This window comes from Hevea brasiliensis, chromosome 9, assembly GCF_030052815.1.
Source record: "Hevea brasiliensis isolate MT/VB/25A 57/8 chromosome 9, ASM3005281v1, whole genome shotgun sequence".
Lineage (NCBI taxonomy): Eukaryota > Viridiplantae > Streptophyta > Magnoliopsida > Malpighiales > Euphorbiaceae > Hevea > Hevea brasiliensis.
In genome coordinates, this window is record NC_079501.1 from 10,893,779 (window position 1) to 10,907,833 (window position 14,055).

Here is a 14,055-nt window from a genome sequence, read left to right on the forward strand (position 1 = left end):
TGCTCAATATCTTTGGTTAAGAACTAAGCCTGCACCTTCGACCTGAAACCATTATACTTGGAACATCCAACTGTCATATTGTTAAATCTTCTCTATGGGTTAGAGGAGATAGTAAATCCTGATTGACGAGAAAGGAAATTACCATTTTTACTGTCCAGACTAATCCTGTTGTAGGGTCTCGTGGGACAATTTATTCTCGCTGTGCTAGAAAGTTGGCTGGGAGGGACGCAACTCCACGCACTAAATAATCCTTCTTTAGAGAGCACATAAATTGGATGCTATTTCACTCATATAATATATTCATGAAATAAGAAAAATGAACATATTTTTATGTGAGTGATAGAACATATACATCAGTGCATTGAAATAATTTTACAATATAATTATAATTTGATATCATGATATTATAAAAAATGATAAATTAATTATAGATTGACATGTAGACAAAAACAATTTTTATTTTTTTTAAAAAAAAAAAAATATGTAAATATTTTGAACACACACACAGATATATATATATTATATATATATATATTATATTATTATATACAATTCTTGGTGTGCTGAGTGTCCATGCAGAAAAGAATAATTATGGAATACATCAGTACTTTTATATAAGTAATCTATGTGACAAACTAATTAATATAAGTATGAATAGATGAGTGTGAATATTACAAATATGAAAATGGACTCAAAAATGAAAACTATCAGGCAATTTATTTTAATAACAGAGTTTATATATTTGTTAAATATTTAATGGGCTGCCATTTCATTTATTCACAGCGTGGCTAAATAATTTATCGAAAAGAAAAGCCATACACCAATGAAGCAAAAACGGGGGAAAAGTTCATAACGCAAACGCATTTAAAGAACGAAACCAACGGTAATGAGCTACTTAACTTTCAGATCTGTTTCAAAGCACTCTATTCTTTCTCTTGTAGATTCTCGTGCCTGTCTTAAAGAGCTCAAGCAAATCCACACCCAACTTCTCATTAACGGCTATCTCAACGACCCTCATTTTCTAGGCCAATTTGTGGCTGCCATTGCCCTCAAAAGCCATAATCTTGATTATTCCAATCTTGTCCTTCACCAATGTCACACCCCGACTCTCTTTGCCTTGAATTCCATGATCAGAGCCCACTCTAAATCCTCTACTCCTCAAAACAGCTTTCACTTCTTTAATGAAATCCTCCGTTCTGATAAACGTATTTCGCCTGATAACTACACTTTTAATTTCCTCGTTCGAGCCTCTGCGCAGCTTTTGGCAAGGGGGACTGGCCCGTCTGTCCATGGCTTTCTTATAAAATATGGGTTTGAATTCGATTCACATATTCAAAGTGGATTGATCTTTATGTATGCTGAATTGGGTTGTTTAGGTTCGTGTCACCAGGTGTTTGAATCAATTCCTAACCCAGATTTGGTCTGTCAAACAGCGATGGTGAGCGCGTTAGCCAAATGTGGCGATATTAGTTTTGCGAGAGAATTGTTCGATTCAATGCCTCAGAGGGACCCCGTTGCATGGAGTGCATTGATTGCTGGGTACACACAGTGTGGGCAATCAAGGGATGCATTGCGTTTGTTTAATTTCATGCAATTAGAGGGTGTCAAGGTTAATGAAGTGTCAATGGTTTCAGTTTTATCTGCCTGTAGCAATTTAGGTGCTTTGGATCATGGGAGATGGGTCCATGGGTATATTGAGAAAAATATGATTCCATTGACGGTGATATTAGGGACTGCACTCATTGATATGTATGCAAAATGTGGGGACATGAATAAAGCAATGGAAGTGTTTTGGGGAATGAAGGAAAAGAATGTTTACACATGGAGTAGTGCCATGAATGGGCTGGCGATGAATGGAGCCGGTGATAAGTGCCTCGAACTATTTTCCCTCATGCAAAATGAGGGGGTTTTGCCCAATGAGATAACTTTTCTTTCGATTTTAAGGGCTTGTTGTGGGCTTGGATTGGTTGAGGATGGCCATATGTATTTGGACGCAATGAGAAAAGATTATGGGATTGAGCCTCTACTTGAGCATTATGGATGCATTGTTGATTTGTATGGTCGAGCTGGGCGCTTAGATGAAGCCTTAAATATCATCAATGACATGCCATTGAAGCCTCATACTGGTGCTTGGGGTGCTTTGCTCAATGCTTGTAAAACGTACAAAAATATGGAATTGGGTGAACTTGCCTCGAGAAAAATAATTGAATTAGAAAGCAAGAATCATGGGGCCTATGTTCTCTTATCAAATATATATGCTGATTCAAAGAAATGGGAAAAGGTTGATAATGTGCGCCAAGTTATGAAGGTCAATGGTGTAAGGAAACAGCCTGGTTGTAGTGTTATAGAGATTGATGGTGAAGCTCATGAGTTTCTTGTTGGAGATAACTCCCACCCAAAGTATGGTGATATTGAGGTCGTGTTACAAGATATTTCTAAGAGGATGAAATTATCAGGTTATGCGACTAATTCTGATTCTTTGCTGTTTGATATTGAAGAAGAGAAGGAGCTTTTATAACAATGAGAATTTTGCTTTTGCATTTAGTTTCATCAACCAGAAAGGAAGATGTTCCAATTAGGTTTCTGAAGAACCGCAACATTTAATTGGGATTTTCATGGTATTATAAAACAATTAATCTAATTTTTGACCTTCTGTATGCTGTAATAGACAAAGCTTAAAATTTAACAAATTCTATGATTTTTCAAATTCCTAAGTGGAACACCTTACTTAGATCAATCAAACTAAATGCATTCTCAGGCCTATATTCTATACATATTCTTTCTAATGGTTGATCATTACATTTGCCTTCATACTCTGCTGCACATTTGCCCCCTTCCCTGTTATTGGGATTTGGTGTGACATGTCTAACTAAGAAAGCATACAGGCTGCATGATGCTTGGCCTCTTAAATCAGTTATCCTTCTCGGGCCAAGTTCACCCAACTTTAACCTTCTTATACAATTAGCTAGCATATCTAAAGCAAAAGCATCCAAACTAAGTACATACCATTTAAGGATAATCCTTTACTACTTGATGTTTGAGGCTATCATAACTTTCTTGATTATTGCAGTCTTCTCATGGGCTCAGTGTTTGTTTATAGCTGAGTTATATGAGTACGTAGAATCAGAAAATGTTTTTCATGGATGGGCCAAGAGATAAGCAGCTTAAAGCCCAGGACCAAGATGTTTATTTATCTATTTATTTTTTTATGAGTTATGTTATAGTCCACATACCATATGCATTGTTGATGAACAGTCTATGACTAATTCTGTTACCTATGATTCATGGTCATAGAGTATTTCACTTTCAAAAATTGACTTCAATTGGAATTCAAAATTGAGAATTATTATTGAATTAAAATTAATTAGTAGTTATATATATTGTTAAACTTATAAATTTATTCTATTTAGTGGATATATATATATATGTAAAAAAAAGGCTTTAATTGTAAAGTTATAAAAACAGGATCTAATTGAAAATAATAGCATATCTTTTATTTTTGTATTTATCCCCAATAAGACTGTTTCCATGTGACTGTTTAGGTATTTACATTTATACCTTTGATGATGATCGTTGAGGTCAAGTCATCACGTGCTACTTTTAGTATCAATATCAATATAATTAAAATTTGATTGTGTTTGTTTCTGGTTACCTTCGTTAATCAAATCAATTGCCCATCACTCATCAAAATTCATTTAGATATATTTATTTATTTATTTTTATAAACTTTAATCGAGGGAAACACTTCTGATTGAAATTGCTCACTGATTACTTGCACTGCAAAACGAGTACCTCTTCACCATGCTAATATCTTATTAATTAGCAAAAATAAATTCAATTTTATCTCTATGATTATATTAATTTATTTAGAGAAATTATTATTAACCAATTAATAATTTTTTTTACCATAATTTCGATTAAATGTAACTTGTTATAATTTTATAAATTCAATTAAAATTTTCTCTAAAATTATTATCAATATTTTGGATAATGATATTTAGATTATTCAAAGTAACGGGAATCTAATCTTTTAATTGGGTTGATGAAGGAGTAGATAATTTATGAGGATATAAACATATAGTTAGTTCACAATCACATTAAGCTAAGCCGCCCCATGCATGAAAATTAAAGAAATTAAGACGTCATCAGAATTCAGAAGATTAATTGAAATTTCAAGTCTCAACTACTTTTTTTTCTTTAAATTATTTGTTTTTTCATATACAGGAGTTTAATTTGCGCCTGTATGCTCTCATGAAAATCCCATCCCACCTAATATGTTCAATGATTATATATACAAACACTCAATCCTTTTCAAATGTTACCATCTAATGCCAAGTAATAGAAATCAATTCCAAGTAAATTTCACACTAATCTCAAATTACAATCAATCATAATTGTAATTGTGAGTTGATATTATTAATTAATTACAACTTAGAAATCGGATATAATTAAGGGTAAAGTGTGAGTTGATATATCATATGTATATTTCGTTAATTTGTAGGTGATATACCCATTTTCGAACGGCATTTGAAGAAATAAATACTAATAAAAAAAAAAAAAAGTGACTCATGTTTCTCATCGATGAAAACGACACGGAAATGGACAAATTGGGTTGAATTTCAAACTTTTTGTGTCCTCACTATACAAATTTCTCTAATCCATGCATGAGAATTGAGATTGACCCATAAAATTTATATATACATATATAATAAATAAAAGGGAAATTTAAGTCACAACCTTGGTGGTCCCATTAGGAATGCAATAGAGAATGAAGAAATTTGTATAAATTTATTATTAATATTATTATTATTATTATACCATGCTACTCAGAAAGTCACACTTTCTCCTCTCATTTTCCTCAGCTCCCACTGATTGCTTGCACGTTTTCCTCTCATGTATTTTCAATGTAATTACAACTCTCCCTCATCTCCCTTTCGCAGTGACTTGAAAAAGTGAAAAATCTTGATCTAAACTCTGAAACGCATGTGTAAACTAATGAAATCTTAAAATGCAAGCATTAATATATATATATATATATATATATATATATATATATATATATATATATATGCCAATTGCTTTCTATATATAGCTACTACCTAATCTTCAATTACTGTGATAATCGTTTTTATGGTTATAAATTAGCCTATATTTAAATTAAGTAGCAAGAGAAACAAATACAAGTAATTAGATTAAATTACCTTGTTTTGCCACTGAATCATGCACCAATCTATTTTTGTTACATAAATTAAGAAATCTCAGAAATATTTGTTTGCGTGCGGTGGGAGCAGTTATGGCGTCCACTCCCTAACCACCTTCTCATTAATTCCAAACTTACAAAATTGTTTTGTCCTAATTATATCATACATGGTTTAGAAAATCACACTCGGTCCACACTGCAGTAAAGGTCCGTTCACATGTCTAATAGTTGAATTCTCCAGTTTTTTGAATTAAAACATTATTTATTTTAAAATTAAAAAAATCATATATATTTCATTGTTGAAGGCCCTCTAATGGCGTCAGATATTTCATTTGTCTAAATTTGAAAACCTTTTTTGCTATTTACCCACGGATTCAACAATTCTAAAAGGGCAAGCAATAAAATATCACCTTAATTAATTCTATCATCATAAATTAGTATATAGCTTTGAATTTTTTTGTCCATATTGAATATGGCCACTGTTTATGCATGGTGGTGGTGGTGGAATATGATGGGTTTACATATATTGTCACGATCCAAAATTTTGAACCGTGACCGGCGCATAATTTAAGTATTCTTAAATCATGCAAGCCTTATCAGAGTATCTTGAATGAATATATTGTCACTTACTAATCCCAAAAATTGACAAAATCCAAATAAACAAAATGCTGAATAAACATCATAAATATCCCATAAGTAAACTGCGGAGTCTCTATAGATTTCAAATAAAAACTTAAACTGTTCAATAAACTAAACTAATTATTAGCCCGAGAAAATATGAATTCGGGCATACCATGAGAACAAATCAAAATTGTCCCTCTCCAGAAAATAGACTGAATATTTTGATCACCGCACTCTATTCGATCAATAAAATATATGTGCAAGAGAAACGTGGTTTGAGCTAGATGCTCAGTGAATGATAATTATAGCACACAACGGAATAGGAACAGACAGAAGCTTGATTAATTTCACAATAAATTTCTATTCAATAAAATCATGCTCATGCTGTCAAAATCATTAATAAAATAATTTATATAAATCATATATATAAAAGAAATTCATTTAATAAAAATTTTATGATACAGCGCACCAGGGTGATGATACCCCACATCACCAAAGGCCAGATGGTAAGCGTGCTACTAGATATCAGATACCTTCCTCTTCCTTCACAGACATCAATGCATATGATACTAATGCAAACCATAAACTACAATGATGCATGACTCGACAATGCAACCTAATACCGTGATAGTCCACACGTACCAATTTAAAACAGAAAATCAATTTATACAAATCAATCAAAATCAATAAAAATTTCAGATAGCAAATAATAACTGATAGTGCAATTCTAATAGTGTATTTCAATAGTTTCAGAGAGTCAATAAAATCAAATCAATCTCAAATCAATTCAATAAAAATCAAATCAATCTCAAATCAATTCAATAACACATCGGTAAATTTTATAGTCAAATATCAATCAATATAAATACATTAAAGGCCTGTTCCCGGAATCCTAATGGGTCTAATGCAGAGATAGTTGGCAAAATCAATTATTTAATAAAAATGAAGATAAAATTCAATAATAAAATAAAATTCTAGAAAATCACATATAAAATCATTGTTAAAATATTGATTTAAAATTTCATTTAATAACAAATTTAATGCTAAAAAATTTTAAAATGAACTAAAATAGTGCCATGTACTATAATTACCACTCACTTGAAATCTCCAATACAATAGTTATATTCAATAAAAGAGAAACAATTTCAGCTGACAGAATGAATATTCGAATCTCCTACATATAAAAGAAATATTAAATAATAATAAAATAAAATAATTTTAATATATATATATATATATATATATATATATATATATATATATATATATATATATATATATATATATATATATATATATAATCTAAATTCAAAGTTATCGTTTCACAATAGTTATGATTAATCCAATTCAGTACCAATAGTCAAAGAGAAGGAAAATAAATTTATAGAGTAGTTGTAACGGTTTAAGGAGAGAAAATAAAATCAAATTCACCCATTATTGAACAAAGAACGAGAATTTTTATTTTAAAAATATAATCAAAGGTGATGAATTGATAAATAAAAATTTAAGAATTATCTGCGCACATCAGATTATAAATCGTATGTATATGTATAACAATAAATAAAAGATTATGAAAATACCTGTTGTGAGTATTTAGTAGGAAGAGGAGGTGACAAATAGGTTTTGAGAGCAAAGTTTAGCAGAAGAGATGATTAGGGTATATATATATTTCAAGAGTTCTATTAGGTGTAGAATGGGATAAGAGTTATTATTGAACTGGGTTGTTCAGATTGCAGATATATATTTAATTTCAAAAATAATATATATATATATATATATATATATATATATATATATATATATATATATATATATATATATATATCTAAAAATAAATAAGCAGACCATCTAATAAAATATATATATTTTTTATAAATATATTAAATTATTATTAGCTAATTAAAATAAAATAATAATAAATAATAAATGTATATGGGTTTCCACATACTTCCCCCCTTAAAAAAAAATTCGGTCCCCGAATTTGAATAGACAAAATTCTAACCTGAAGAATCAAATGAGTGAAGATATTTGGCTCGCATTTCAGATTCTGCCTCCCATGTGGCCTCACTACTTGAGTGATTATGCCACAAGACTTTGACCAAAGCCACTTCCTTAAACCGGAGTTTCCTAATTTGTCGATCTAAAATCTTTACTGGTTGCTCCTCATATGACATATCATCCCTAAATTGCATGGTTTGAGGTTGTAAAACATGAGATGGATCTGGTACATACTTCCTAAGCATAGAAATATGGAAAACTGGATGTACATGTGCAAAACCAGGTGGAAGGGCTAAACGGTAAGCAACTGCTCCAATTCTCTCCAAAATTTCAAATGGACCAACAAAACGAGGGCTAAGCTTCCCTTTCTTCCCAAACCTCATGATTCCTTTCATAGGGGAAACTCTCAGAAATACATGATCACCAATCATAAATTCTACATCTTTACGCTTAGGATCAACATAACTTCTCTGTCGACTTTGAGCAGTCAAAAGTCGATCACGAATTAGTCGAACCTTCTCTGAAGTTAATTGTATCAACTCTGGTCTAGTAAGCCTTCTTTCTCCAACTTCATCCCAACAAACCGGTGACCTACACTTTCGACCATATAATGCCTCATATGGAGCCATCTCTATACTTGCCTGATAATTATTATTATAAGCAAACTCCACTAAAGGCAAATGATGATCCCAACAGCCACCAAAATCCATAACGCATGCACGAAGCATGTCCTCTAATGTCTGGATGGTCCTTTACATTATCACCATCCGTCTGAGGGTGAAAAGCAGTACTAAAGTCTACTCGTGTTCCTAAAGCTTCTTGGAATTTCTTCCAAAATCGAGAAGTAACTGAGTACCACGATCAGAGACAATGGAAACTGGAACTCTATGAAGACTAACAATCTTGTTTATATACAACTGTGCAAGTTTAGCAAAGTCATATGTAGTCTTCACAGGAAGGAAATGAGAAAATTTTGTCAATCTGTCCACTATCACCCATATTGCATTGTAACCATCTCGTGTACTAGGTAAACCCACAACAAAGTCCATGTCAATATGCTCCCACTTCCACTCGGAAATAGGCAATGGCTGAAGTAACCCAGATGGTCTCTGATGTTCTGCCTTAACCTGCTGACAAGTAAAAAATTTAGCAACAAAGTCTGCAATATCCCTCTTCATGCCACCCCACCAATAATGCTCCCTTAAATCACGGTACATCTTAGTTAAACCTGGGTGTACTGTGTAAACAGAATGGTGTGCCTCCTCCATGATTTCTCTTCTCAACTCATCAATATTGGGGACACAAAGTCTAGTGCCATAACTAAGAACTCCATCATCACTCAACATGGACCCTTGAGCTTGGTCCTGATGAATACTATCTATAATCTCACACAGCTGAGAATCCCTCTTTTGAGCAGTCTTAATTCGATCAATCAAGATAGGCCTAACTCGAAAATGTGCTAAGAATGATCCAGCTATGATTTCAAACTCTACTCCCTGATCTAGCAACCCATGTAATTCACCAATCAAAGGCCTCATCTTGGTAGATATATGGGCTAAACTACCAGAAGACTTCCTGCTTAGAGCATCAGCCACTACATTAGCTTTTCCAGGGTGATACTGTATGGTGCAATCATAATCCTTCAGCAATTCTACCCATCTTCTTTGCCTAAGATTAAGATCACGTTGGTCAAAAATGTATTTCAGACTTTTGTGGTCAGTGAAAATTTCACAAGTCTCTCCATACAGATAGTGCCTCCAGATTTTCAAAGCAAAAATTACTGCAGCCATTTTCAAATCATGAGTTGGATAATTCTGCTCGTGCCTTTTCAACTGACGAGAAGCATATGCAATAACCTGTCCATGCTGCATCAATACACATCCTAAACCAATCCTAGAAGCATCACAATATACTACATAACCCCCTGATCCAGATGGAAGGGCTAACACTGGTGTTGTAGTTAAACGAGTCTTAAGCTCCTGAAAACTTTTTTCACAAGCCTCAGACTACTGAAATTTCACATTCTTCTGTGTCAACTTAGTTAAAGGTGCTGCAATATGAGAGAAGTCTTGAACAAACCATCTATAGTATCCTGCTAAACCCAAGAAACTACGAATCTCTGACACAGTTCTGGGTCTAGGCCAATGAAGCACTGCCTCAACTTTCTTCTTATCAACGCACACCCCATCCTTAGATACTGTATGGCCTAGGAAGGCCACACTATCTAACCAAAACTCACATTTTGAGAACTTGGCATATAGCTTGTGTTCTCGTAAGATCTGAAGGACAATTCTCAAATGCTGTTCATGCTCCTCTTTACTCTTTGAGTACACTAGAATGTCATCGATGAACACTATAACAAATTGATCTAAGAAAGGCTTGAAAACTCTATTCATGAGATCCATAAAAGCGGCCGGAGCATTGGTAAGACCAAAAGACATTACAAGAAATTCATAGTGTCCATACCTAGTCCTAAAGGCCGTCTTGAGTATGTCTTCTTTCTTGACCCTCAATTGATGATACCCAGATCGAAGATCAATATTGGAAAAATACTTTGCACCTTGAAGTTGGTCAAACAAGTCATCTATGCGTGGAAGAGGATACTTATTACGCACAGTTACCTTATTCAATTGCCTATAATCAATGCACATTCTCAAAGACCCATCCTTCTTCCATACAAATAACACAGGAGCACCCCATGGAGAAACACTAGGGCGAATAAACCCCTTATCTAATAGGTCCTGTAGTTGCTCCTTCAACTCCTTAAGTTCTGCAGGTGCCATACGATAAGGTGGCATAGATATGGGCTCAGTTCCAGGAACTAAGTCTATACCAAACTCTACCTCTCTCTCCGGAGTTAAACCTGATAAATCTTCTGGAAACATATCAGGAAACTCCTTAACCACTGCAACATTCTCCAAACCTGCACCTTCTACCTGAACATCTCTAACATAAGCTGGATACCCTTTACACCTCTTTCGCAATAATCGTCTAGCACTCACTACTGAGATAAAATTACTAGAGGCTATACTGCGATCTCCCTGAAATTAAAATTCTTCCTCCCTAGGAATTTTAAAGAACACAACTTTATTATGACAATCCAATGAAACGTGATAAGTGGCTAATCAATCTATGCCTAAAATCACATCAAACTCAAATATATCTGAAGAAACAAGATCTGTAGCTAATTTCCTTTCTCCAATGTGAACTATACATCCCCTATACACCATATCAGTGTCTATTGCATTCCCCATTGGTGTTGATACAGATAATGGATACTCTAACAAAGTAGGTGGTGTACTAAATATCGTGGAAAAGTATAGAGAAACAAAGGAATGGTTGTGCCCCAGTCTTAGCCATAGGCGTCTATTCAGATGTCTGATTAATAGTTTGAGGTGGTACCTCCTTTGTTGGATCAAGGTTTGCACCATTAAGACCCTTGGCCCTAGCTCTCCTCTTACGTTTAACAGAGGCACCTATTCATTTTAATAAACAAGTATTAAATCTGAAAATGTGAGCCAAATTAAGACAGGTGAAAAAGTACGAAGGACGCAGATATCTAAAGTAATGATAAACTGAAAAGACATTAAGGATCCTATGCTCCGCAAGTTTACTAGACCTTAACCGAGCTCTGATACCAACTTTGTCACGACCCAAAATTCTGAACCGTGACCGGCGCATAATTTAAGTATTCTTAAATCATGCAAGCCTTATCAGAGTATCTTGAATGAATATATTGTCACTTACTAATCCCAAAAATAGACAAAATCTAAATAAACGAAATGCTGAATAAACATCATAAATATCCCATAAGTAAACTGCGGAGTCTCTATAGATTTCAAATAAAAACTTAAACTGTTCAATAAACTAAACTAATTATTAGCCCGAGAAAACATGAATTCGGGCATACCATGAGAACAAATCAAAATTGTCCCTCTCCAGAAAATGGACTGAATATTTTGATCACCGCAGATTTCCGATGATAAAAAATATAAATGTGAGTGAAAACGTGGTTTGAGCTAGATGCTCAGTGAATGATAATTATAGCACACAACGAAATAGGAACAGGCAGACGCTTTATTAATTTCACAATAAATTTCTATTCAATAAAATCATGCTCATGCTGTCAAAATCATTAATAAAATAATTTATATAAATCATATATATAAAAGAAATTCATTTAATAAAAATTTTATGATACAGTGCACCAGGGTGATGATACCCCACATCACCAAAAGCCAGATGGTAAGCGCGCTACCAGATATCAGATACCTTCCTCCTCCTTCACAGACATCAATGCATATGATACTAATGCAAACCATAAACTGCAATGATGCATGACTCGACAATGCAACCTAATACCGTGATAGTCCACACGGCGGGGCCAGATAACAGAAACAGATACTGGGCACAGGTACCAATTTAAAACAGAAAATCAATTTATACAAATCAATCAAAATCAATAAAAATTTCAGATAGCAAATAATAACTGATAGTGCAATTCCAATAGTGTATTTCAATAGTTTCAGAGAGTCAATAAAATCAAATCAATCTCAAATCAATTCAATAAAAATCAAATCAATCTCAAATCAATTCAATAACACATCGGTAAATTTTATAGTCAAATATCAATCAATATAAATACATTAAAGGCCTGTTCCCAGAATCCTAATGGGTCTAATGCAGAGATAGTTGGCAAAATCAATTATTTAATAAAAATGGAGATAAAATTCAATAATAAAATAAAATTCTAGAAAATCACATATAAAATCATTGTTAAAATATTGATTTAAAATTTCATTTAATAACAAACTTAATGCTAAGAAATTTTAAAAGGGACAAAAACGGTGCCATGTACTATAATTACCACTCACCTGGAACCTCCAAGACAATAGTTAGATTCAATAAAAGAGAAACAATTTCAGCTGACAGAATGAATATTTGAATCTCCTATATATAAAAGAAATATTAAATAATAATAAAATAAAATAATTTTAATATACATATATATATATATATATAAACCTTGGACGGACGTGGATACAAGGGGATTCAAATATATATATATATAAACCTTGGACAGACGTAGACGAAGGGATTCAAATGCGTGGATAATAGGGATGCTTCCAATTGCTTCCCATATATATATATATATATAAAATCTAAATTCAAAGTTATCGTTTCACAGTAATTATGATTAATCCAATTCAGTACCAATAGTCAAAGAGAAGGAAAATAAATTTATAGAGTAATTGTAACGGTTTAAGGAGAGAAAATAAAATCAAATTCACACATTATTGAACAAAGAACGAAAATTTTTATTTTAAAAATATAATCAAAGGTGATGAATTGATAAATAAAAATTTAAGAATTATCTGCGCACATCAGATTATAAATCGTAAATTTATATATATCTGTATATGTATAACAATAAATAAAAGATTATGAAAATACCTGTTGAGAGTATTTGGTAGGAAGAGGAGGTGACAAATAGGTTTTGAGAGCAAAGTTTAGCAGAAGAGATGATTAGGGTATATATATATTTCAAGAGTTCTATTAGGTGTAGAATGGGATAAGAGTTATTATTCAACTGGGTTGTTCAGATTGCAGATATATATTTAATTTCAAAAATAATATATATATATATATATATAGATATATATATATATATATATATATATATCTAAAAATAAATAAGCAGACCATCTAATAAAATATATATATTTTTTATAAATATATTAAATTATTATTAACTAATTAAAATAAAATAATAATAAATAATAAATGTATATGGGTTTTCACGTATATATTACCAAGAATTCAAGAACACTCTATTTTCTGCAACTTGTTTTCAGCCTTGTGATCTTTAATATTGGTTTCAGTTACAATAGATGATTATGATCAGCCTCTCTCAACCAGACAGTTACAAATGTATTCAGTGAAGCAATTCTTATATGATCATCATCCATCGAAGGAAATCCCTAACTGATTCTTCTAGATCATTTAAAAAATCATGTTGTTACGCTTGTGCTTAGGGTTAAGTAGTTTTTTTCTTTTCAATTGTGATTAGAGATTTAATGAAACTTTCCATTCTAAATTAAAATACTTGGTTCTTGCTGAAGCCTGAAGAGGGCTAAAGCATCAGCTAATTATTCCTTTTTCTCTTTCCCTTTTGTATGTTAATATTGTATATTGAATTAAACAATGACATTCCACTGTTGATTTTTCTTGTGACT

At 32.4% G+C, this 14,055-nt stretch overlaps 1 protein-coding gene across 1 annotated transcript; it reads left to right on the forward strand.

Moving 5' to 3' along the window:
* The first annotated feature begins 773 nt into the window (after nt 1-773).
* On the forward strand, nt 774-2,648 carry LOC110668459 (putative pentatricopeptide repeat-containing protein At5g40405). The gene has a single exon (XM_021829694.2). The coding sequence runs from the start codon at nt 887-889 to the stop codon at nt 2,516-2,518; it is 1,632 nt and encodes a 543-aa protein (XP_021685386.2). The 5' UTR covers nt 774-886; the 3' UTR covers nt 2,519-2,648.
* Nucleotides 2,649-14,055: the final 11,407 nt, after the last annotated feature.

Excerpts from the sequence above, each read along its gene's own strand:
- LOC110668459 (XM_021829694.2), top strand. The coding sequence starts at position 887 with ATGAGCTACTTAACTTTCAGATCTGTTTCAAAGCACTCTATTCTTTCT.